At 39.8% G+C, this 27734-nt stretch overlaps 1 protein-coding gene across 1 annotated transcript; it reads left to right on the forward strand.

Moving 5' to 3' along the window:
• Positions 1 to 362: 362 nt before the first annotated feature.
• On the forward strand, positions 363 to 27501 carry ccdc22 (CCC complex scaffolding subunit CCDC22). The gene is made up of 16 exons (XM_080898724.1): positions 363 to 839; positions 1078 to 1255; positions 3957 to 4089; positions 11918 to 12024; positions 12308 to 12392; positions 12610 to 12779; positions 13166 to 13381; positions 14321 to 14491; positions 16638 to 16757; positions 16836 to 16952; positions 17030 to 17131; positions 17499 to 17606; positions 24168 to 24263; positions 24558 to 24617; positions 24709 to 24783; positions 26869 to 27501. Exons 1-16 carry the CDS (start codon positions 790 to 792, stop codon positions 26980 to 26982), a joined length of 1902 nt encoding a protein of 633 aa, XP_080754850.1. The 5' UTR covers positions 363 to 789; the 3' UTR covers positions 26983 to 27501.
• Positions 27502 to 27734: the final 233 nt, after the last annotated feature.

Below are 27734 nucleotides of genomic sequence, written 5' to 3' on the forward strand. Positions count from 1 at the left end.
TTGCCATTCACTAGATAAAACCCAGTAATCAATTTTAGAAATTTACTCTTGAGCCGTGCGCCATTATTTAGAAAATATTCCACCACCGCCGCGCTGTGAATCTTGGGATGGTTTGGGCCACGAAGGAAAAAGGAGGCTACACATCGAGGCTTTTGAATGCGCCCTTCGAAGGCTGCAGCCCCTGAATTGGGACACGGCTATGTATGATATATATTTTTTAAATAAAGTTGAAGAAAAAAAAAAACGTTATCATAGTCATGAGACTGTCTTTATGGTGCATTCTGGGAACTGTATTTTGGCGAGTTTTCATTTCTCATTCATTCTCGCTGACAGTCAGTCTAGAATAAAACTCAACCTCCCAGAAACACCGCGTTCACACATTATTCGATTGGCTTGGTACTTCGTTTCCACACTGTAGGAGACACAGAAGTGTCAGATTTATTTAGTTTGATAGAGAAATCCCCGGTCAGGTTCAGTTTGCAGGGAATGAAGAAAACTAATTACAAAAGAAGCTGTTTTGTAGCGAATGGTCTCCAACGCAGCGGATAATTACAATGCGTTTTGCCGATATAAGGAGTGGCAGTCGTGCTAAGTAACTGGTCTCTATTTTCAAGCTAGCAGAAGATGGAATGTACCTTAACTGTGTTTTATGCATGGAAATGATGCTAATACTTTAGCTTTAACCAGTACCAGCGAAGTCGATGTTCATATTTCGCCTCACTGTCACCGGATGCTTTGCTGTTATCCAGTTGGTTAGCTAGTTTAGCTTCTTTCAGAGAAGCTCCGGCCATGGAGGAAGTTGATAAAATTCTGATTCACGCCCTAAAACAGGTTGGGACGTAAGTATCAACAACAGGGTTTCATAAATGCCAAGCAGTGCACTGTGATCTTAAAAGTAAGCATAAGTTACCGAGCTGACATGTTTACAGGCTAATGGGAAGTTTTCCGCTCAGTCCTGTGTTGAACCAGCCCCAGTCATATGATCATGCTGTATGTGGGTTATTTGAAGCTTGTGTGGATACGACCAGCTTTGTAGCAGCTAAGAGTTATTTTTTTTTTTGTCTTCGTGTCCCGCAGGGAAGTGCCTGAAGAAATTAATAGCGTGAAACAGTTCAGTAGTGAGCTGATAGTAGAGGCGGTGGTCAGATGTATTCGGGTGATCGATCCTGGTCTGAGCAGCACGCTGGCCACCTCCCTCCCTCCGGGTATGTCTGCCCGCTTCAGAGTGGGCATGAGCCTGGCACAGGCCTGTCAGGTAAGATATCTGAATGGAACTGTTGTCCCCTGTTATCACTGGCTGAATCCAGTCAGGCAATTGGCAGTGTTCAGACACAAACACTGTAAGCAGTTGTCTACTTAAAGAGTTTGTGCACAACTAGTTCTTCGCAACAGGAATCATTAACTGGTAGAGAAAGTACAATTAGGAACCCCACCTACACGTTGTTTCTCTTTTCACCATGGAAAGAAGAATGTGAAAAAAGCTGACAACCTAGTTTTTTCCAAAACAGTTCAATGTAAATAAAACGCAGTGATAGACCCTGATGGTTTTAATGCCATAGCTTATCTGCTGTTTGTATGAGAATTAAAAAGTGTGATAGCTCTGGGTCCCAATGATTTTCTGTCTCTTTGTTTTACAAGAGAGAAAGAGTCATCTTCTAGTAGTGATGTTTTTTTTTGTTCTGTAAAGATGCTGTGAGTAAGGGATTGATCAAAGTTATTCAAGATGACTTCTAACATCGTTAGTGTGCATCTTTCCACCACTTCCCCCAGTGTGTCCAGTCTGGCTCCAATTACAGAGCTAGTTTATTTTTATGATGGGAGATGTTATCAGAACGAGAATGTGATCAGCTCTAAGCTGTGAGCGCAGTGCCATAACCTTGGCTCTGTCCTAAAACTCTTCGCTCATTTCTCATGCTGAGAGGTGAGGTGAGCCCCACTTACTGCAATTTAATGCCGCAGTTTTCATGAAACACTGCAGAAATGAACTGAAATGAGCTTTTTCTCGGCACTGTGCACACACTGAGCGGCTTCTCTCTGCTGAATCTGTAACAACAAAATGTGGCACAATAAGTGATCTGACGGTAAATACAGTTTTGGGTTCTTCTTTATATTGTACAATCCAGCTGTTCCACATAGATGTCAGGTTTGTAGGGAAAATCTCCTCCTTTAGATAAATCTTGCATCACACCTGAATCCTAATCCTCTGAACCCTGTGCTCAGTGCGGAATGATTTCTATCAGAAGCATATTGATTTTCCTTTATCTGAGCTGACGCACTGTTTTCAGAGAAAAACATTTGTGTGAAGTCTGAGCTTACACTGAATTATTTTGGTTAGCAGGCCTGCAGCGGCTCCCTCACACTCCCTCTAGATTTTTCACGCTGCTCCTGGGAGAATGTTGGTTTTTACTGAAGTGAACTGCCTGCATCTTTGTATGTAAACTACAGCACATTGTTTGTAGATCACCTTGCAAATTTTGGCCCACTTTGCCTCATAGGATATAGAATGAATCCTAAGGACTGCAGTACTTCAATGGACAGTACTGATGAACACTGATAATGCTCGAGCACACTTAGTTAATATTGATCATTATTATAGAGCTTATACGGCGGTCTGTGCTCTTTATGGAGCAACGACTCCATAATCCAGCTGTATGATGTTCAGCTGTGAGTTTAACAGGCTGTTTTTTTTTTTTTATATATATATAAATATATCAGGCAGTTATGACAGGAAATGAAAAAGGAATAACAATGAAAATGCTTATTTTGTTGATGTTTTTATGAATGGTCAGATGATCCTTTGCAGTGGGATGGAGCTTTCTCTCCCCCTTTCATAAAGGATTGTCCTTGAAGAATTAGAATTAGTTACTGTGTGGATCTTTTCGGGGTTTTTCTTGCATGGTTGAATTTGACCTTCCTTTCATGAATGGATCCTTAATAAAATAAATGATTAATTTTACAGTTTCCAAGTTACATGATCTTTTCTCACTTGAACCCACTGAGTTTGGTTTTGTCAGCATTGTCTGTTGTATACAGATATTTCTATTTTTCATTCTTCTCATTACTAAAATTTGTATCAATAAATATTTTTCTTAAATTGTGAAATTATTTCTTTCTGAGTGATGAACCTGTTCTGTCTTTACTTTTGAAAGATTCTACCTTCCTGGGATCCTCTTTTTACACCCAGTCATGAGTGCATTATTTATTTTTGGCTGAGCGTTACACAAATTTAATTCCCTTGTTGCTTGTACCTCAGTGTCTCCTGTGGTAGTTAACACATTATGAATGAAGACGTGAATCCTTGGAAGTGTTCCATCAGGAAGGACATGCGATGTAAATATTTACCAAATAAAAGATGAAAGAAGATGTTTTTCACCTCAGCTGTAAAACACTGATGTTTATGGGTATTGTCGACTCGTGACCCTGTTGGGCAGATGAGCGACGTGGTTATCCAAGTTTGTCAATGCAATAACTTGAGAATCAGGTGCCGTCTGAGTTGAAATTGATAACATCAGTGTATCTACTAAAAATCTCAGATGAATTTGAATTTGAGTGACCTCGACCTCAAGGACAAGGTCAGAGGTTAAAGTTTCTGAAAATCTTGTGAGTGCGATAACTTGAGTATGAGGTGACATAAGATTTTAAAAGTATACCACAGGTGAATCTACTCGGAGGCTGAGGGGTACTGCTGGCTGCTGCCAGTATTGTCTTTGTACTATTTTAAATTTAATATAGGCTTCAAATGATTTATTGCACAGCTTAACAAGTTATAGCCTGTACTGGAGTTTTGGCTTATCTTTCTCATCAGGTGAAATTTCTAAATTGTTAATGACAACTGAGAAATTCAGTGAGTGATGAAGCAAATAATGTTCACCGAAGATATAAGAGCAAAATTGCGTATTATTAGAAAAGTACAAAATTAGCTTTCTGTTGTCTCAAAGTAAATTCTTATTTTTCAGGACATTGGATACAAAGGAGAGCTAGGATACCAGACTTTTCTGTACAGCAGTGAACCAGAGATCCGCTCCCTGCTCATGTTTCTGGTGGAGAAGCTGCCCAGAGAAAGTGCTGAGACTTCAGACCAGCCGACAGGTGCACTGACACAGTTTATCTCTGGCATACACATAGTTTCATATAATATTGGAGATATAGACTATATTGTCTAGTAATTGTTGTTTTACTTTAGCCTCTAATGTTAGATGTAATTAGAGTATTATGAGATACAGCTACAGGTAAATTCAAAGGTCTTATTTTGTGAATTTTTTTTCTGTCAGTGCAAATCTTTTTGAGACACTCGAGTAGAAAATGTCTCTGACATTCAGCAGACATTAAAACAACCCACTGACCCAGGCAACCTGATGGACAGACAAAGGCTGTTGTTGTGTTAACTGCCTGAAAAGCACGAGGCCCTGATCAAATGGCTAAAAAGAGAACTGATAGAATAAGGTCTTGGCACTACAGGCTATATGAACAGGGGCAAGGCCATAAAAGGCTTTATATCTTATTAATAACATTTTCAAATTAATTCTACATTTCGCTGGAAGCCACAACAGAAGTGATTTGCCAATTCAGCCAAGTTGTTGAATGTTGTCATCCTGCCGGGCAGGCAGACAGGTGGCTGACATAAACAACCCAGTTTGTGATAACTTGAGATTAAAGCGATGTAGGAGTTTCAAATTGATGCCGTAGTTTTGTCTACTAATAGCTAGAACATACAACTTTGACAAGTATGAAGCTCAGTGACCTCCACCTCAAGGTCAGGGTTCAGAGGTCACGTTTTATGAAAATCTTGTGGATGCGATAACTCGAGAACTAAGTAACGGAGGAGTTTCAAATTGATACCATAGGTGCATCTTCTAGAAGGCTGAGGGGTACTGCTGGCTGCCACCAGTATTTTCCTTGCTGTTATATCTATAAACCACGTTTGTAGTGGCGATCCTGTGAGGACTAGGGATGGAAATTGAGAGCTGGTTCTCTACAAAAATAGATTCCCAGTAGTCCAATTCCTTGTAATTGTTAATATGCCTGCATATCAATCCCACTTATTGGTTCTTACAGTCAGCTGATTTCAGTCTGTGTGTCAGAGGAGAAAAATAGTGGCAACACAACTTCAGCTTTTGATGAGCAGACAGATTGCAGCCTGTGTTTCTACCTGGTCGTGTTTCTACAGTAGAATCACCTACTTTGAAGTGTCTTTGTTCTGGTTTTACATCTTTGATTTGTTAATTGATAAGTTATTGATAAATGATATTGATAATGGACTCAGAATCGCCAAATTCTTATCAATTCCCACCCGTAATGAAGAACAAATATGTGTGAAAAAAGCCAAACAAACAAAAAATGGTTGTTCTTGAGATCAAACATATCTTGGTTTTTAAAAAAAATCATTTACATATATATGTATATACAGGTGCAGATAGGACCGCCTTACTGGAGGGTAAGTGGTATGACGCCCGATCTATAGGGAAGTTTTGGGTTCGGGAGACATGAGCAAAGGTAGCTATTTCCAGTGACAGGAAATAGCTAAATAGTTAACACTCTGTGGAATGCTAAGCTAGCTAGCCTAAGAAGGCTGAGATATGCCCTGAAGCGAGAAGAGGTCTTTGAATAACGGTTATGCAGAAAGACCATTTAGGGTTGGTTGCTCTGCCCTGTCGCCAAGTTTCTAAGTAAGTATATTTCTAAAGGTGACTTTGACATGGAATTCTCACCAGATGTTGGTAACAACCCATCCAATCACCACATGCAAGGAAATCAAACCTTAGATGTCCAACAATTAAGTTCTGTAATAATGAGAAATAACACAGGGACTGAATTTACTGAAACTTATTGAATACATCATAAAGTAGCAAGTGTTGGTGCTGATAGCTTCAAGATGCCTCCTGATTGGAGAGGCTAGTTGCAGCATTGCTCAGGTGTGATTTTGGCCCAGTCTTCTATGAACTCTGAGCTTTAGTTCTTAAAATTTTCAGTAGATTCAGATGAGATGATTGTCTGGGCCATTCTATTAGCCGAGTTTTCCTCGGCTGTGTTTGGGATCATTATCTTACTGAAACGTTCACCTCGTTTCATTTCCATCATCCTGGTAGATGGCAGCAGATTTTTATCAAGAACGTCTTGGTACATTTTTCCATTCATCATTCCTTTAGTTATGTGAAATCCTGTAGCTGAAAAACAGCCCTCATGATGTTCCCACCTCCAAATATCACTGTTAGTATGGCATTTTGGGGTCATATGCAGTGTCGTTTGACCTCCAGACTTTATGGTATATTATGACATCCAAAGAGTTCTATTTTGGTCCCATCAACAGGGAATATGCTCCCAGTATTTCACAGGCTTGTTTAAATGTCTAAACTTTGAATGTGCTTCAACGTGCTCTTTCTTCAGCAGTGGAGTATTGCATGATGGAGCATGCATGCAGGTCATGGCGGTGGAGTGCATCACCTGTTGTCATCTTTGAAACGTTGTTTTTCTGTCCAGTGGTTCTTGTTTTAGCTCCTCTGTCTGAAATCTTGGGGGCGAGGGGGGTTGCCTGAGCCTTTGTGATTATTACTAGCATTATTACGTTGTGGTGGGATTGCTGTCATTCCTAATCGCTTCCACTTTATTAAAATACCACAAACAGTTGACTGTGGAATATTTATTTGTGCAGGCGGCATCCTGGAATTCAATGATTCATTTGTGAAATGCTACATTTTCTTATTTTGAATATTGGATCAATTTGAAATTGATGACAGTAGCATGTATCAAAAGCTAGGACGGGGCCATGTTTACCCCTGTGTAGCATGCTCTCCTCTTTTAACAACAATTGGTTAATATAGACACAGGGACATATCTACGGTGGCCCCTAGAGACAAAGCACGTACAAACCCCAAAACACTTGCAAACCCCAAAACACTTGCAAACCCCAAAACACTTGCAAACCCCAAAACACTTGCAACTAGGGGCAGTGTTGAGCTCGATTTGCAAAATAAACGGCAAGTTTGTCTGTATGGGACGGTCTAGTCTCCGTCGCGCTTCCCAGGTTGCCTAGCAACCATGATACTAACCGCTAGAAACGTGTCATACAACTTGGTTTGACAGAAATGAAGGAGAACATATTTTGTTCATTTGTTTGTTTGTTTCTACAAGAGCTTTGTGTGATTTGATAAGTATCTGAGGCTGAGACCACAGGACAGTAAAACATGATTTTTGGGCTTCATTTCTGTACTGAACAGTCATTTAAGATTAGTTAGTAAATAAGAATTAGCTGATGTTGTTCATGAGACTAAAGTCATATCACTTTGGTAATGTAAATATAATATGGCCAATATTATAGTTATTATATTAATCATTATTAGCTACAGCAGTGAACATGAACTCTGTGCCAAATAGGGCTGCTCAATTAATCGAATTTTAATCACGATTACGATCTGGGCTTTCAACGATCATTAAAAATGACTGAGCCGATTATTAGCCCCTCCCTCATGCTTTACTCTCGCGCTGCTCCGTGTGGCAAATCAAGCGCACTGCTCTGCATTTCGAACACGCGTCACAACAATTAAGAGGACCCGAGGGAAGCTCGGAAAGCTAAGCAGAAGTTATTTGGAGAGGAGTGGACTGCCGTTGGTTGAAAAGAGAGGTAAAAAAAAAAAAAAAAACTTCAGTGGTGTGGAAACATTATGGGTTCGCGGAGTCAGACGTGGATCAAGTAGACACAGTGTGTAAACTTTGCTATGGTGTCGTAGCTGCACCACAGAGCAACACTGCAAAGTTTACATTTTTCATTTATTTCTTTTATTGCAAACATTTGCACTGTTATCAGTATTTGCACACTATTTTATATTATTTTTTAAAGTAATTATTCAATACATTGTTATTGTTAACCCTTTAAAGCCGGTCAGAGCAGCATGCTCGTTTTGTATAACTATTTTTAAATCCCTGTAGAACCTGAACCGCTAAGCTAGCACAATAAATTTTTTTCCATATGAAACCAGAGGAGTTGTACTTACATCTTATGCCATCAGCTTGTCCTAGGTCACGGTTTCCTTCCACATATAGCTTTGCAAAAATTGCATAAAAAGCGCTTGCAGGAACAAAAACATAATATTCCAGAAACACGCTTTGCCGATCCGATCAGCTGTTCTTAACACTTCCCACATTGAAAAAGACGTCAACGTGAACTATCGCAAGTGACGTCATTTTCGCGGAAAATGTAGTTTTTTACTTGTAGGCCTTAGAACTCGAATTGCACTGCTGGAAATAGTTTATTTTGATGCACATGCACATTCTTTGCAAATTTGCATCATAGGATTGTTTTTTTTGTTTTTCCTGCAGTATATAAAAATTGCTGTATCTCCAAAAATAAAACTATGAAGACACTCAAAATAAATTTCCTGTTGTTGTAAACTATTTTTTGCAACTTTTTTGTATTTAAAGTTTTGAGGGATAAGCCTCTTAAATTTCTCCAAGTAGAAATATATGTAAAAAAAAACAAAAACGATTTTCAATTTTTTTGTAGTTTATTGCACTTTTTTGCAATTAATGTAGTTACTATGGACTTAATACATACACATTTTTAAAATATGGGCTATAACAGTTGTATTGATGTATAGCAACTTGAAATGCTCCCACAAATGGCACTACAGCATGTAAAAAAAATATTATAAGCTCTGGCGGACTTGGTTCTATGGTAGATCTTAAAGGGTTAAATAAATATCGTCAAATAATCGTGATCTCAATTTCAGTGAAAATAATCGTGATTATCATTTTTGCCATAATCGAGCAGCCCTAGTGCCAAATACTGAGCTTCAGTACAGATTCAAGTTGCAGTTATTTATATGTCTTATCACCTTAAATCTTCACTCAAAGACAAGTATCTTTGACAGTGTGTATATAGGTGTATCATATATAAGAGACAAATGTTGTTCCTTCAGTATGTTGGCATTACTAAATTTGGCTCATTGCTTACATATATTTATAAAAAGAAAATGTACGGGCTGTAATAACTGTTTCTGATAAAATGAAGAGTAGACTGATATATGAAATATTCCTTTATTGGGTGAGAAAATCAGACCATGTCATAACTGCTTTAAGTCATACAGAATAGATATCAGAGCCTTAAACAGGCTGGCTTCTGCTAAATGGGTCAAACTGGGCAGAAAGTATACAAACACATAACATCCTTACAGAATATGATGTAACACTATAGATCAACTTACCTCAGAATATATAAAGCATATAAACAATTACAGCAATATGATGCAACAAACACAGCAGTGCTACTGATCCAAAATACTCAAAGCTTCATAGAACTGAAACAAACATTTATTTTTAGGTCCATTCTGCTGCTGATACATACTTTAGGTTTCTGAATATTACACTTGTTGCTGCCTTTCATAGTGTGTAACTTGAAGGCCCTGAGTACTTTCTCCCACACTGAAAACACTGGAATGATATAATTATTTGAACATTACCTAATAAGACTGATTCAGGACAGACAATTAGTTATTTCAAACTTTTCTAGCAGTCCTTCACAAACAGGGAACAGTCTGTCTATTCTCTCCATCTGTCAGCTGGCTCTTCCTCCTCCTCTTCCTCACACACTGTTGAGTTTGTCCTGGTGGATCATCAGGGGTGCAAAGCCTCACAGATGATGTGCAGCAGTGGGTCCCTCAGTCTGTCCTCACTCTGGACACTTGCAGTTGTCACACATGGAAATCAAATGTGTGATAAGCTGCAGGATTCAAACACAAGTGTAACTTATAAATACATGTTCATACTTTTATTCCACAATCAGAGAGAAAGAAAAAGAGAGAGAGAGTGCAGGACAGACAGACAGGTGACAGTCTCGGGTGTATACACTGCTACAAAACAGCACAAAAGAAGGAGGATTTAGTGTTTGTGTCATTACGAATCAAGAAGAGTTCCCAGATGGTACAGTGGACACATGTGTGACCTTAAAATGCGGCCTTCAAGGCTGCAGACCCCAAATCCGGTCATTGGTACTTCCTGGCTTGTGTAGTAGGTTGTTACTAGGTAACGTTGACTACGATGACCTGGATGACTGAGAACCTTCACAGACATGTTACTAGGTAACAAAAGCTCAACACTGCCCCTAGCGTCCTGGAGCACTTCCGTTGTTTTTTTGGAATTTGCATGTGTTTTGGAGTTTGTACGTGCTTTGTCTCCAGGGGCCACCGTACATATCTGGTTTAATAGGCGTTTGCAGATCTATGTGATGGGACAATAACGTATTCATTAAAGGTTCAGAAAGGTCACAAATGACCTTGTGCTTAGTGAATACCTCAGGTAGCAGACACCAGAGAGAGAAGAGGAGCCATGATGGAAGGACAGGTCCCTGCACGACAAGCGGCAGGTAGAAGTGGCTGACATCCAGAAATCCTGCTAGTGGCTGGACAAAGCTGAAACATCTGTTCCTGTATACTGTTACATTTTTTATATTACACCTCTAACCATCCTCTCTGAGATTGATTTAAGTTGTTATTGGAGATATCATGTCCAAATGCTCCCTGACTGCTGATCTTTTTCGGTGGATTTATAGTGTGCTTACGATCTCCTTGCAAGCTCATAATAATCCTCAGAATAACCTCAGGTCCAGTTCACACAAAAAAAACAATGTCAGCGTCTTTTCAAAAGCTTGTATCACTTAACAAGGCAGTCATGTCATTTCAGAGAATCAGGACCTTGTTTATCTTTGATCATATAATATTCTGAAGAATGATTCGGGCCTTGACACGGGCTTTATTTGGACACGCCCCCTTTACTCAGGACAGACCTCGGGCTTCAGTGTCAAAGATAATATCTCTACTTGGTTTAACACACACAAAATTAAAGCAGGACCAGGAGCAGGAAAGATAACCAGCAACAATGCTTGCAGGTGGATCTGTGGCCTGTATAATGTCTGACGGCTAATTATTGAGTGAGCCAAGGTGCCAACTGTGGGTAACTGGTGGCAGCTGAGTCCTGGAGTGAGAGTGGAAGTTTGTCCAGTCAGTTGAACTCCAGATCTAGAAGGAACATTCTGGTCCTGGAGTGCTAGACCAGCTATTTATTCTCTTGACGATATTCGAGGATGTGTTTTAGAGTTTATCTAACCAGTCTACCTGTTTTGTGAACCTGGGACCAAATCCCCCTGAGATACCCTCTGAGGGGTATTTGGCATGTTGTTACAGACCATTTGGTCCTGGTACAGAGCTTGGTCTGCATTGTCAGCCATAAGTTGGAGTTGTTCTCAGTGGGTGTTGCACTCTGCCAGGGATTTGTTTATAATAAATTTTATGGACAGAATTTTTAGGCGTAGCCAAGTGGGAGAAGACTTCCACTCAGAATCTCTGCTTTTTGCAGATAATGTGGAAGTGCTGGCTTCATCAGGTGGTCCCCTCCAGCTCGTACTGGAGTGGTCCGTAGTCGAGTGGGAAGTGGCAGTAATGAGAATTAGAACCTAAAATAACACTCTTAGGGTGCCCCTAAAGGGTGCCCCTCCCACTCTTGGATGGGGACAGGTTAAGTGGAGAACTGTGTTTAATCTTGTAAACTTGTCTTGTTCATGTGAGAAGAGAGGGGAGATTGGCAGGTGGATCGGGGCAAAATTCAACACGAGTAAAATCATAAACTACCTACCTCCTATTACCAGTTTTATTTCACTTTTTTATGCCAGTTAGTTTGTATAGATACATAACTGTACGTACTAGTGAGTAATTTTAAAGTGAATTTCTGCGACCCACCTGTAGTAACTTTGTGGCCCAACAAGGGCCCTGGCTCACACTTTGGGAACCACAGCTGTAGAAGACGACACATTTTTCTGCTGTGGATTGTTTAAAAAAAGTGATGTGATCATGATGTGGACATGACCGGGGCACTTTTCATCAAGGACGATGCATTTAAGTCACCCAAAGCTTTGGTTTTTGTCTTCCTTTAGGGAAATCAGTGGTACTGGAGAGAACCATAGCTGCTGCGATCAAAGCCCATCTTGCTGTACCTTGGCTGCCTCCAAAATGCAGACTACCACTAAACTGTGAAACACAGGTTAACTAATGCCCCATTCTGCTCGTTGTTATATGCTATAGTTTTAATTTTGTTTTTGAATGTATGTGTATAATTATGACTGGCAGTGAGTGAGACTTTTGAATTACATTTTTTGTGTCTTCATGGCATCAGTACAACGTATAAACTATGAAATAATTTATAATATTCTTATAAATAATAATAAAGTGGAGCTAAACATCGCTATGTTTCCTGACTTAACAGACAGCCAGGTAAAGATCAGTTTTGTTTATAAAATGTTTTACTTCTATTTTCACATGTATAGAGACAAGGAGTCATGCACAGCTTCCACGTCCAGCCCCTCAGCCTAACAAACTGCACTAAAGGCTCAAGCAAGAGGCACACAAAAGGTAGTCCTCTTACTGTACACACACACACACACACACACACACACACACACACACACACACACACACACACACACACACACACACAGTGTGTTTTTTCCTACTAATTATGAATAATGAAAATGTTCAGTTTGCCATCACACTTGCAGTGAAATCACTTCTGAAAAGTTTTTACAAAAGAGAAAGTGTGAGTGAAATGTAAGGTGTGCTGTGTTTGCAGAAGTGAAGGACTACCAGCGGGACGTTCTCTCCCCTGTCACCGCCCAGATTTCCAGTCAAGCTTCTGTGGTGGCGTCCATACTGGAGCAGCACACAGCTGAAATAAGTGCTGCTCAGGAGTGGGACAACGAGTGGAACAATCAGGGATTGTTGTCCCGCTTTACTCCACAGGCAAATATTCACACAGTCCTATTTGAATCTTAGAGTTATTTGCTTCCTATTAACCTAATGTTACTAATGCCAGTACAAAAAAATGTCCAAAAGTTCATTATTTTGTAATTTAAATCAAAAAAGTTAACTTGGATATATTGTATCAACATTTAAAAATATTCATGCCCTTTTTGTTTCATTATTGGCTTGTAGTAAGTCAGTAAGTAATGTCTTTTTGAATGAAACTATGAAGGTTTTTCACAGATTTCTAATCTTTTGAATCACATGAGTCGATATAGTATTAACTATACCCTGTTGAGTATGCTCTGTCTAAATGCACCAAATTTGAAAGTGTTAACTCCTTGTACACCTCTGTATGAACATGTTTATTGGATGTTGTGTAACAGGAATATTGCTTACGGAAATTCACCCGGTTGCATAAACGGATCGAGGACCAACTGCGTTCTGCTGCCCTGCCCTCTTCTCATAGTGCCTTTGGTGTTTCTCGCTCCACCTCTGACCTGTGTGAGCTCCTGCAGGCCTTCAAAGGCTCCGTTCAACCCGGCCACATCCTGACCAAGGGCACACACTTCACCCACACACAGAAGTTCAACTTCACACAGGTAGAGACCTCAGCATTGTTTAAAACAACTGCATACATACAGTTTGATCCTCACAAAACTCTTAACCAGTGAAAACATTTTTTTCAGCCTAATTTACACTTTGTCCAACAAATGAATGCATTCTGATTGAAGTTTGACCACCTCAGCAAACCTAAAACAACCTGCTTGACAGTTTGAATTCTTTTTTTGTGGGGCATTTAACACATCCTGTCTTTGAATCTGTAAGTTTGGTCCTGAATGTATCTCTCAGGTCTCACAAAGCCTACATCACATCCTTCAGCCTGTGTAAGAAATTTCACTGAAAAAAGAAACTTAAAAGTTGAATGATTGTGTGGTTTACTTCTACCACACAGCCTCTCTTTCCACTACTAAATTAGATACAGATAACAATAAACTTACCTTTACACGTCATTACTTTGGGCTCAGTAAATTGAAATGAAGTTTTATTTCAGTAATGCTGCAAACTAAGTGCCTGAAAACTCTTTAGAATTGCTTTTGTTTCTTATAACAAGAAAGATTTTCACTGTAGTTCTAATAGCTCCTGAGTTGAGCAACTTCCTGATGGATCCTGTCTGTGACTCCGTATGTTTACAGATTCAAACAGGAAATTTTAATGCAAAGTTTGTTCTGTGAAAGTACGCATTGTTACAACAAATAGACTTGGCCTTTGCTCTGTAGAGTTTACATGTTCTCCCCGTGCCTCCAGGTACCCTAGTTTTTTCTAAAGACATGCACCAACTACATGTTTTTGTTAATTAGTAGTTGTTAATTAACTGGAGATTTTAAATTGCCCATAGCTGTCAGTAGTTGTTTGTCTCTGTGTTAGCATGGGCAACCTGTCCAGGGTGTAACCTACTTCCCCCTTAAAGTGTGTGTGTGTGTGTGTGTGTGTGTGTGTGTGTGTGTGTGTGTGTGTGTGTGTGTGTGTGTGTTCTACAGGAATTGCCTCCAGTAGCAAAAACCATCCCGACTAATCATCAGTCAGAGGGGGATGTACAGCTGGGTCAGCAGGAGGAGTTGGCTTACCTTCAGCAGCAATTCCAGCAGCTTTGCAGTGAGGTTGACCATCTAGCAGCAGACATGAAGCACATGAGTGTTACCAGCGCTCAGGTAAGCTCACCTAAGATGAACCTGATGGACTGGTGGCAGTCAATAGTTACTTTTTTCTCTTTCTCCCGTTTTCATTCATAAATAAGAACTGAATACACTGCAAAGATGTCATTTACTCTAGTCTCTTTCTCCTGAGAGGAAACTGGAGTGTATAGCTGTTTTTCCTACTTATCTGAAATGGAGAAGTCATTATTGACTAAGTTGATTGAATTGTTCATGTTACAAATGTGTCTTTCATATCTTACTTCATTTTTTCACTTAAGTATTGCTACTAATGATAGAAAACATTTGGTGAAAGGTTTCAATTAGAGGAACGAGGGACAGAAGGCAAAACTTGTAAGTGATTTTTAAAGAGTTGCTCCAAAGAGCTCGTTTGTCACCCTTTATTTTGAATTATGTAATGCCCACTTAGACATTTAAGCGTTTTAATTTATTTTTGTTTTTGTTTTTTACTTTATTCTAAGTTGTTTTTCATGTACCTCAGTGCTGTCCCAGCATTTTGGAATAAAAGAAGTGTTTTTCTCAGGTTGTCTTCAGTAGGCTTTAAAAGCTGGTGACGTGGGTGATGTAATCACGAGGGCTAAATGCCCCTAAGCAGCATCTAGGAACGTCGACGGTAATGTCTTGTGTATCCACCAGGGGGAGCAGCATGGACGTACATTCATTTGCAGGCTTGCTACACTATATGCTTAGACCTTTTAAATTTGTTCAAGGATTCTGTAATTATATAATCATATTTACATTTTATATTATAATTATAATAGAATCATAACGTTGAGCCTTTCTATAAAACATACGTATTTGATTGCAGCAATTAAAATAGAGCTTGTCCACACCGAACGAGCAAGACAGAAGATGGGAAGTGACGCTTGCACTCTGTGATTGTTGCTGATTTATATTTCTGAACATGAAAGCGTTCAGTTATTTACCTCCACTGCTAATGTTCTTATATAAAATGCAAAATCAAAACGTAACGTGAATTCGTTAATTGATGGATGTTGCAACACCCAGCAAGTAATGCTATACAGATGGGCAGGCAGAGAGCACTGCTCTGGCACTGTGCATGTAAAAGCAACTTCACATTCTCCATTTGCATTTGTTTCATATGGCAAGTCGCCTGTACGTAACTTAACAATCACCAAAATGTTATGGCAGTGGACTTTTGTTCAACTCAACACTAAGTATGGAATGAAGAATTTGAAAAATATGACACTTCCCAGTTTGTCTTGTTTCAGCTCGAGCATATCCAAACATTCAGTTACCTCCAAGAACAAAACCCTCACTGTTGGAACAGACGTTGATGAGTCCTGCGAGTTGCAAGGGCCAAATGATGTCATCTTACATTAAAGAGAGAGAGAGAGTGTAGAGGGTTTTTTTTAACACGACGTCAGATGTAAAGCTTGTAGAGAGATGATTCCTGTATTTAAGGATTACAATTTGAGTCATTATGAGATGTAACATGCATCAGAGTGTTTGGTGGCTGAAAAGCTGGACAAACTGCATGAGCTATACTTCCCATTGATCTCAACTGGTTCAGTCAGACATAACCAAAGGGCTGAATGTGGCCGTACAATGCCCAGGTTTGCTCTAGATTTATAAAGTAAGACGAAGATCAACAAGGATGACAAAATCCATCTGTCGTTCTCTCTATAATCTTTTGCTTATCTGGAGTCAGGTTGCAGTAGCAGAAGGCTAAATAGGATATTTCATATTTCCTTTGTTCCCAGCAACATCTCAATGGGAAGTCTACACCAGTCTAGAGGTCAGGGGAGTTAAACAGATCTGTCTTGGCGGTTTGAGGTCTGTAATCCATAACATGGTGAGAGTTATGGGTTGCAACATGCGTAGGAGTGGTAAATTCTTCGTTACCACTTCTTGTTCTGCTTCCTTTTCTTTACTCCTGACACTGTCAGTCTGTTCATCTCACAGACAGAAGTGACAGTATACTGAAAGGTGCTGACAGAAATGTAAGAACCTGTGGAGGATATGAATTGTCACAATCTCTGAAAAGAGCAAAATGAGCACAAATGATTGTTTCCTGATTCAAGATTCACAAATATGCACGGCGACGTGGCTAATGATGTAACAGAATAACCTGTAGATGCATATAATAATATCATTTTTATTTATTTGTGGTGTGGTGCAGGTGTTGGATGAGCTGAAACAGAGAGAACTGAGAAACTCTGAAAAAGAAGAGAAAATCCAAGTGAAGAAGAAAACAATTGATCTTCTGCCAGATGCAGATAATAACCTGCTGAAACTTCAGGTAGGAGCTGATGCTTGATGTCACCCAGCCAAGCAGGTCTCACAGATCCACTATATATATGTGCCTTCCTCTCTGCAGGCTCTGGTAGAGGCCAGTGCCAAGCGAGTCGTGAACCTGGCATCTCAGTGGGAGAAACACCGTGCTCCACTCGTTGATGAATATCGCAGACTCAAAGACATCTGCAGCAGCAAAGATGTATGTCGTGTAACAGGCCTTTTGCTTTTCTTTAACAATAAATGTACAGTTTGATCATTTTTGTGTATTTTCCGCAGGTGGAATCATCCAAGAAGCTGTCCGAAATCAAGTCTTTGCATGAAAAGATCCGTGTTTCTACAGAGGAGGCCAAGAAGAAGGAAGATGCATACAAACAGCTGGTATTGAAGATACTAATTACATTTTTATTGGGGTTGACATAGACAAATTTAAAAACATTAAAAATGATTTTAATTTGTAACGTTGAGTGGTTGATATACCTTTAAATAACGTGAAAATTGTATTTTCTAAGCCTGAAAAAAATGTCATGAGAAAAGGCAAGGAAATTTGCTCCACAGATCCCTTTTCTAAAGTAGTGCATCTCCAATACATCAAATTAGGTCATTCATTCTTTGAAGCTTGTTTCGTAATATAAGGTTTATAATGGTTATGGCAAGTAGTTGGAAGGATTAGTTTGCAAAATATGTGTTTTGGCTGCTGAATGTAATAAATGTGCTGGTCTTTTGTCCCCGTTTGCTTCTAACGTAGGTAACAGAGTTAGAAAATCTTCCTCAAGATGCGTCTCGCTCAGCGTACACTCAGAGAATTCTAGAGATTGTCAGCAACATCAAGAAACAGAAGGAGGAAATTACAAAGGTATGTTTAAAACCAAGAACTGAAGGAATCTTAATTAGTGATTTTTACATGTCCTATGACCAGACCAGCAGTCTGCATACCTAGGTTCCTGATTTTTATACACCTGTGGCCATAGAAATTATTGAGCTGCATGAATTCGATTATTTGGATGGTGCGTGAATAATTTTGGCAATATAGTGTATTTCTCCCAGCTTCTGTTTATTGGCTCCCTGGGATATCTAGGATTTAAAGTCCTTTGCACATAATACAAATGGTAAATGGTAAATGGCCTGCATTTGTATAGCGCTTTTCTAGTCCCTAAGGACCCCAAAGCGCTTCACACTACATTCAGTCATTCACCCATTCACACACACATTCACACACTGGCGATGGCAAGCTACATTGTAGCCACAGCTGCCCTGGGGCGCACTGACAGAGGCGAGGCTGCCGGACACTGGCGCCACCGGGCCCTCTGACCACCACCAGTAGGCAAACATGGGGTTAGTATCTTGCCCAAGGATATTTGGCATGCAGCCAGGAGGCAGCCTGGGATCGAACCACCGACCTTCTGATTAGTGGCTGACCTGCTCTGCCACCTGAGCTACAGCCACCCTATAATACAAGATCTTGAATAAACAGGCCCGATCTTAACTTAATGTCCTCAGATATCACCCCATATCTTATCACCCTAGCAGAGTACTTGTTAGGGCTGGATCAGGTAACCCTGAAGCAGTACGCCTGGGCTGCTGCAGGCTCACTCACCATTTCTTCTTCACTCATCTAGTTATAATAGTGTGAATGCCTCGAGGCATTCACACTATTGAGATCCTGTTTCTCTTTAAACTTTGTTCTTCTACCTTATTGTGTGAATGCTTCACAGGCATTCACACTATTGAGTTCCTGTTTCTCTTTATACTTTATTGGGTGGATGCCGTAGGCATCCACACTATTGAGATCCTGTTTCTCTTTATTCTTTATCCTTTATTATTCTAGTTGCTCCGTTTCTTTGCCGCTTAACTACTCCCTCAGTTTTCAGCCGATTTTTACCATTCAAACTCTAAACTGTTCTGCTATTTCTGCTTTCGACTGCTATATCTTTTGGTACTTATTACTATTATACTTTTTAAAATATTACACTTTTTTCCTTTAATTTGTCCCATTGAAATGAATGGGAAACTTCTACAATTCTGCTAAAACTTGCTTGTCTTTGAAACTTAACTACTTCCTCATACTTTCACCTAGAAACTCCATTCAAACTTTAAAACGTTCTCAGATGATTGGGCTATTCCTGTGTGATTCAGCTTTTTCATATCTGTTACCGTTTTCATGTAATGACTCTTTAAGTTTTCAGTTACAACTTTGTGATTTTTCAGAAAATACATGTGTTGCTATGGTTGCTATGCAATTAACTCCCACTGCACACTCGTCCGTTCTGAATTTTCTCTTCATGTCTGAACAACTCCTTGCTACTCGCTCAATTTCCACTCAACTTCCACAAATTATACATCAAAACGTAGGTATTTTTGCTGGCTTTAAGACAGTGTCACTATAATTATTGTGAGAGTTACGTTTTTTTCACAATTTGCCTCGAAGTGACACATGGTCTAAAAACTCCCCATTCAAAGTCTATGGGGAGGTTGTGAAACTCAGAGCTGAAATACTGAAACTGAAGGCATTTTCAAATCGTCATATCTCCTTAACGAAGCAAAGTTAAGACATGAGGCTTGTCCCTGTATATCTTCAGACACTCCTGACACTCACAATTCAAGAATTATTTTCTCACCTATTACCGTTCTGAGATGAGTTAGACTTGTTTGAGGGGTGGAAATCTGTCCTCCTCTCATTTTTCAAATTCCGAAAATGAAGCCGTTTCTTCTCTCGTCATATCTCCGCGACGGAGATACAAAGAGCTATGTAAATCGCAGTCAAAGTACACCAAAGTCCGCTGATTCACCCAGTGCAAGAATTATGCTTCTATCCCACCTAGTTTTTGAGTTACACGACGTTTTGTAACTCCAAAAAACGGCGTTTTTCGCGTCTCACCGCGATCTAATTCTGACTCCTCATCACCCTTTTTTTCAAAGCGCCCGCCCCCTTAGAGGTGGCGCGATTGGTAATGACACCGCTCTTCAGACCAGAGGTCGTGGGTTCGATTCCACCTTGGCCCACATGTTTTTTTTTTAACTACAAATTTATACACTATCACAGACCGGTAATTCATATTGATAATTTATTACAATTCTGCAAAGTTTAATGATTTTAGCAGCTTTTCTAATATGGACCTCAGATTCTGGTTAACAGTCTATGGCAGAAATACATACAAGTACACAGCCTGATGAAGCAGACAGAAGCAGTACCTCTGATTGGTTCCGCAGTTTCACCTCTTATCAGCACAAATCTCACCCTCTTCTGCTGTTTTCACCTCTTTTCTGCTAATTTGAGCTTCTGTTCCACAGTGCACTCAGCCTCTTCTGCTGTTTTCATTAGAATTTTAAGCTTTTCCACCTTTTTTCAGTTACGTGAGAACCAGTTTGGCTCAATGAGTAGCTGAAAAATATCAGCCTCTTCTGCTGTTTTAGCAGGATTTCAGAGTTCAGCTTTTTCACTTGTTTTAAGCACAAATTTCAGTTTCTTTACCTCATTTCACAACAAAGTTCTTCCTCTTCACCTCTTTTCTGCTAATTTGAGCTGCTGCTCCACAGTGCACATTTTCCCTCTCATCATATCTTTGCTTGTGACCAGAACTCATTTGGCTCAGAGGGTAGGGCATCTGTCGTGAGACCCGGTGGCAGAGGTTCGAATCCTACCTGTGACAGCTGCTACACATGTTCACTGCTTGCATGCGCTCTGCTTTCTTGACACTCTCCAGTGTGTCATTACACATACAGCCATCTTCAGCAAGCACTTCTGCTTCTACACTTCTTTTCAACTCGGCTTTTTGCTTCTTTACCTCTTTTCAGCAGAAATTATTCCTCTTCACCTCTTTTCTGCTAATTAGAGCTCCTGCTCCACAGTGCACTTAGCCTCTTCTGCTGTTTTCATTAGAATTTTAAGCTTTTCCACCTTTTTTCAGTTACGTGAGAACCAGTTTGGCTCAGTGAGTAGCTGAAAAATATCAGCCTCTACTACTGTTTTAGCAGGATTTCAGAGTTCAGCTTTTTCACTTGTTTTAAGCACAAATTTCAGTTTCTTTACCTCATTTCACAACAAAGTTCTTCCTCTTCACCTCTTTTCTGCTAATTTGAGCTTCTGCTCCACAGTGCACATTTTCTCTCTCATCATATATTTGCTTGAGACCAGAACTCATTTGGCTCAGAGGGTAGGGCAGCTGCCGTGAGACCCGGGGGCAGAGTTTCGAATCCTACCTGTGACAGTTGCTACACATGTTCCCTGCTTGCATGCGCTCTGCTTTCTTGACACTCTCCAGTGTGTCATTACACATACAGCCATCTTCAGCAAGCACTTCTACACCTCTTTTCAACTCATCTTTTTGCTTCTTTACCTCTTTTCAGCAGAACTTCTTCTGATTCACCTCTTTTCTGCTAAATGTTTAGCCTTTTCACCTCTTATTAGCACAATACTAAGCAGCTTCTGCTAATTTCACCAGAATTGTCAGTCTCTCCACCTCTTCTTTGTAAGAATCAGTTTGGTCCAGTAAGGTGAGACGCCGCCTATAGATCAGAAAGGCCAGGTTCGAATCTCGCTCAGGGCAATGTTTTTTGTTTTTTCAACTTTTTCTGCTTTTTTCAGCAGAAATCTTCAGCGTAAGGCATCCACACAGCATTTTCGCAGGAAATGCAATTTTTTCTAGTTCTTCTACCTTACTATTCTAGTTGCTCAGACCTTTGCTGGTTAACTACTCCCTTAGTTTTCAGCTGATTTTCACCATTCAAACTTTAAACTGTTCAGCTCTTTCCGCTGAAGCGTGCTATATCTTTTGGCGCTCATACCTTTTATACTTTTTGAGATATTAAGCTTTTTATGCCATTTTGCTGAATGGGACCACATTATCAGTGTGATCACCAGCTTAGCTCGCCGAGCTGAGCCATGTTTTAGCTCAGTGAGATGAGCAGCCGCTCTCAGAGCAGGCGGGCCGGGTTCGAATCCCGCTTATGGCAACATTTTCTTCAGTTAACATTTCAACAGTTTTAACTCTTTTCCATGCAAATTTCAGCTTTTTCACCTCTTTTTAGCAGAATTTTCAGTTTTTCACTACTTTTCAGCACAAATTCCAGCTTCTTCAGCTGTTTTTAGCACAAACTTCAGCTTCTTTACCTCTTTTCAGCAGAAATTCTGCTAATTCACCTGTTTTCAGCGCAAAGTTCTACTTCTTAACCTCTTTTCAGCAAAAGAATTCTGCTGATTCACCTCTTTTGAGTACAATTTTCAGCTTTTTCACCTCTTTTCGGCACAACTTTTAGCCTCTTCTGCTCTTTTCAGCACAATTTTCAGCTTTTTCACCTCTTTTCGGCACAATTTTTAGCCTCTTCTGCTCTTTTCAGCACAATTTTCAGCTTTTTCACCTCTTTTCAGTGCAATTTTCAGGTTCCTTATCTTTTTTTGTTTGCTGAACCTTCAGCATTTTCACCTCTTTTCAGCACCATTTAGCTTCTTCTGCACAGTGAACATTTTTTCTCTCATCATATCTTTGTTTGAGATCAGAGCTGGTTTGGCTCAATAGGAAGAGCAGCAGCTGTGAGATCTAGTGGCGCAGGTTCAAATCCTACATGTGACATTTGCTGCACATCTTCCCTGCTTGCATGTACTCTGCTTTATTGACACTGCTTAGTGTACTCTTATATTCCAGTACAAGGCATTCACACTGCATTTTCGCAGGAAATGCAACTTTTTCTAGTTCTAGTTGCTCCGACCTTTGCTGGTTAACTACTTCTTCAGTTTTCAGCCGATTTTCACCATTCAAATTTTCAACTGTTCTGCTCTTTCTGCTAATGCCAGCTATATCTTTTGGTACTCATAACTTTTATACTTTTTGAGATATTAAGCTTTTTATGCCATTCTTTTGGCCCATTTTACTGAATGGGACCACATTATCAGTGTGATCACCAGCTTAGCTCGCTGAGCTGAGCCTTGTTTTAGCTCAGTAAGATGAGCAGCCGTTCTCAGAGCGGGAGGCCCGGGTTCAAATCCCGCTTAGGACAAAAAAAAAAAAAAATTCAGTAAACAGTTCAACTTTTTTTTAAACTCTTTTCAACACAAATTTCAGCTTCTTCACCCCTCTTCAGCAGAATATTCAGTTTTTCAACTCTTTCCAGCAGAAAGTTGAGCTTTTTCACTATTTTCAACACAATTTTCTGTTTCTTCTGCTGTTTTCAGCACAAAGTTCAAAAGTTCACCTCTTTTCAGCACAATTTTTGTTTCTTCTGCTCTTATCAGTGCAAATTGATTTTTTCATTATATCTTTGGTTGGCATCAGAACTGGTTTGGCTCAGTAGTATGAGCAGCCGCCGTGGCGAAGGTTTGAATCCTACCTGTGGCGATTGCCACACATGTTAGCCTGCTTGCATACACTCAGCTTTCTCGACACTCTTCACTGTACCCTTTCAAATACAGCCATCTTTAGCAAGCAGTTCAGCTTTTACAACTCTTTTCAGCAGAAAGTTCTGCTTCCTCTGCTGTTTTTAGCAGTTTCTACTACAAGACATTCACACTGCATTTTCGCAGGAAATACAACTTTTTGTAGTTAAATTCTGTCTTGCTTCCATAGTGTACTTTTTGTCCTCTGCTCTCTTCTTTTCCCCTCACCCACAACAAGTAATGGCAAATGTTTGCTTCTCTCTGAGCCCGGTTTGTAGGAGTCACCGTGTCCTCATGAGGTCTTTTGATTGTTTGGGTTTTCTCTCTGTTTTTACCCCTCAGCCATAAAAGGTTGATGAGGTCTGGTGTACAGGCTGGCAGGTGGCGTGAACACTCAAGTTTGTGAATGCGATAACTCTAGAACGAGGCGACGCAGAAATTTTGAAACGTGTACCAAAATCCTAGAGTGAAGGTTTTCAGTCATCCAGGTCATCGCAGTCTAAGGAGTTTGGAAAGAGAAGCGTCTGGACTTTAAGTTTCTTGAAGACGTTTCACCTCTTATCCGAGAAACTTCTTCATTTCTAAGAGCAGTTGGTAGAAAGAGCAATCACACACGAGCCAAGGTTTAAAAACGGGTGTGGGTATACACCCTGGCTCGTGTGACTAGGCAGAGGATCAGTAAGGACACTCCCATAGGGCTTAAAAATCTGAGACTCTCCACCAGTTGCTCTTAGAACTGAAGAAGCTTCTCGGATGAGAGGTGAAACATCTTCAAGAAACTTAAAGAAGTCCAGACTCTTTTCTTTCCAAGCTCCTTAGACAGACCATATGTGCATCTACTAAAAATCTCATACGTTTGAATTTCAGTCGAGGTCAAGTTTTCTGAAAATCTTCTGAATGCAAGATCTCAAGAAGGGAAGTCATGTAGGACTTTCACATTCGCACCATGTGTGCATCTGCTAAAATCTCAGACAAGTTCAAATCCTGGTGATTTGAAAATCTTGCACCTTAAAAATTCAGATTTAACACTGTTCACTTTCCTTTCAGATTTTATCAGACACTAAGGAGCTCCAGAAAGAGATCAATAATCTGACTGGAAAACTAGACAGGACATTTGCTGTGACTGATGAGCTGGTCTTTAAGGTAGTAGAGAATTTTTATTTTCACAGGATTGGAACTCTTCTGTCTCATTGTTCAGAAATGTTATGCATAATTATGAGGATGATTTCTTTTTAGCATTTTACCATTTCTCAGCAAATTTTTTTTCTTCATTGAACAAATGTTTAGTAAAAAGAGGTTTGAGTTCTTCCCAGCGATGGGATAGATGCTCTTTAATCTTGTCATTCCCTGACTTGATTGTTTTCTTTTTTTCCAGAGAAATCAGTTGCTCCTGTGTTTATTTTGTCAATAAATATTTGTCATGTATGATTTGTCTAGGATGCCAAAAAAGACGAAACCGTCCGCAAATCCTACAAGTACCTGGCAGCCTTGCATGAAGTATGTCACTGTTTGTCTGTGTATCATATATTACTATACCCTTGATGACTATCAACAACAAATGCTTTCATCATCTTTGATTCTTCTGTAGAACTGTAATCAGCTAATCCAAACCATTGAAGACACCGGTACAATCCTGAGAGAGATTCGAGATCTCGAGGAGCAGGTAGGATTTATAGTTCGACTGCTGCAGTGTTGATTGCTGTGTTACATTGGAATAGAATCAAAAGTCAAAGTTGTCCAGCCTGGAAAGAGCTGCGGGATGTAGTTAACTGTGACCCGATGAGCAGGATGTTGAAGGCCGTGGTAGAAAGGATAGGTGAGGTTGAGCAACCCATTGCAATGCCTTTTCCAAGCTGATGCCAGCTGGTTGTGGCCTCTTGAAGTGTAAAGGTGGCGACTGCTTGGCTGTACTCTGAGGGGATGGCTTGGGACTTCCAGGCTATTCTCATCAGTTTCCAGAGGAGCTTCAGCACCATGGGACAGTTCTTGTACACCTTATGAGGCATGCCATTTGGTCCTGGTGCCAAGGCAGCTTTATTTACCACAAGATTAATTTCAGACCATTTGGGAGGCGCAGTATCAAACCTGAAGACTGGCTCAGTGAGACGAGGCACATGCTTGTGCGAAGTGGGGTGTTCTCAGGGTCACATAATTGAGTCTTGGTGTGCTCTTCAAGGTCCTGCTGGGTGGCAGCTTTCTGTTATTTTTCTCCTCCAGTAGACTTTTACACGTATTAAAAAGTGTCCTGAAAGAACCTCATCCGCTCCTTTCTCTTTCTTGTTTCCGTGCTTGTGGATCCGCTCTGCCCTCCTCAAGGTTAAAACCTGCTCTTGATTTGGACCCAAAGTAGCTGCCTCTCCTTTATAAACTTAGAAATCTCCTGCTCAGGTCACCCTTTTCCCCGAGGATGTTCTTCCTGTGGGTTATTGCCTCAAACCTCTACCCACCAATCCCCACAGACAATGCTGTCAAAGAGGTTTACAGATTTTTCTCTTTAGTTTAAATATTTAGTCTTAGCTGAGAGTTTTATTCAATACTGTATTTATGAAAACAAACCAACAAGGAAAAAGTATTAGACTTGAAATTTGAGGGCTATTAGTTGACCAGCAACAGTCACAGATTGCTGAGGTCTTTTTGTTTGTTGTTGTATTTGCTAAGCTACATTATACCTGTAGCAGGTCCATAGTAGGCACACAGTAATTATTTCAATTCAATTCAATTCAATTCAATCTTTATTGGCAGACTACATGTCCATAAAAACAAGACAAGAAACACACACACACAACTCCCCCCCCCCCCCACACACACACACACACAACACAAGGTATACCATTAAATATATATATGTATATAAATAAGTATATAAAGCATTTGTAAAAATATAAAACCATAATATACATAAAACGCAATTACTTAAAATAAATCAATAAATACACAAACACTTTAACCAGTGCTTTCTGAGACTGGATGAGTAACGGGAACCACTCACTGTCGGATCTGTAAGTGCTAAAATTATACTGTTACTCGAACCATCCAGTCGTTCTCTAAAACTGAACATTAACTTTCTTAAAAGTGCTTTAAAAGTCCAGACACCCACAGCTACAAACATCTGACTGGCACTACCACTTCTAGGTATCCTGCAAAGGATTCTCATCGCATCATTATATGCAACATGCAGCTTCTGCATGCTACATTGTTTGTAGGATGACCACAAGGGGGCAGTATATAGCGGTGTGCAATACGCTTTAAACAAAGCCACTTTAACTGGAAGTGAACAAAAGCTGAATTTGCGTGCAATAGTATTTGCCTGCACATAGAGCTTACATCGTTGTCTGTATATGTCATCATCATCATTCATTTGCTCAGTAATAAAGTGACCGAGGTATTTCACCTTTTTATGAACTTCAAGAGTTTTTTGTGCCAGTTTAAACAAAGGGAAATTTAGCTGTTTATCCTGCTTGGTTCTACATATCAAAACAGCACTTTTAGCAGCATTGTACTCAATGTCATATTGCACACCATATTCAGTACAGACATTAAGAAGATCCTGTAACCCAGCACTGCTTGGACTAAAAACAACCAGGTCATCTGCATACATAAGATGATTTATCAGTGCTTCACCTAATATACACCCAGTGTTACAGTGTTAATTATATTTTTATCCATGTTTGTCTTTAGTCACCACAGGCAACATGTCTTTTAAAAAAAATCTTTGGTCTTTTGGTCATTTTGTGTTATTCTCTGTTAGATTGAGACAGAAAACGGAAACAAAACTGTGGCTAACCTGGAGAGGATTCTGGAAGACTACAAAGCGATTCGACAGGAGAACGCTTCACTCGCTGCCAAAGTGAGAGAAGGATGAAAGTACAGCTCTGCTTTATGAGGCTAAAGTGAAAACATGAATGGGACTGAAACAGCACTTCAGCTGTCACACTTAGATGTTTGTCCATTAATGTGGAGACCCGCTTTTCTTTGAAAAAGACAAAGTGTGTTTTGGACCACAGGAACTCTGTAATTGAAATGCATGCCATGGATGGACAAATAGGTCAGTAGATGGAAAATGTTGAATTTGTACTTCGTGTGCCTGGGGGATGATTGTTATGCATTCAACTGAAACACGACACTGGGCAGCAGCAGGTGCTGTCATTTATAACGATACATGAGACATCATAAGATGTTGTGATTGAAATTTAATGTTTTCCTTTGACATTTTAAAACACAAGTAACTTTTCCATTTTCAGACCTTCAGTCTATAAGTTGTCATGATTTCATGTGAGCTTAAGTTGAGCGAATGGCATTTGAATGTAGTTAATCTGTCGTCCATCAGCAAATTGTTGTATATATGGTACCAGCCTAAATAAAGATGCCTTACATGCTTGAAGATACTGTGATTTTTATTTATTTATTTTTTAAACAAGTAGCAATGATCCAATAATACCCCAAAGCAGAGATTCTTAATGATATATATGCTTTCAAACATAGTGCTGAACAGCTATTTGAAGATAAATAAAACAACACGAAAAGAAAACTACACTTTAAAAAAAAGATAAAACAAAAGGGAATAGCAATAAGAACCAGTAAAAACTTTAGGCATACAATTAAGACACATAGGAT

Source organism: Rhamphochromis sp. 'chilingali' (assembly GCF_963969265.1).
Source record: "Rhamphochromis sp. 'chilingali' genome assembly, chromosome: 12".
NCBI lineage: Eukaryota > Metazoa > Chordata > Actinopteri > Cichliformes > Cichlidae > Rhamphochromis > Rhamphochromis sp. 'chilingali'.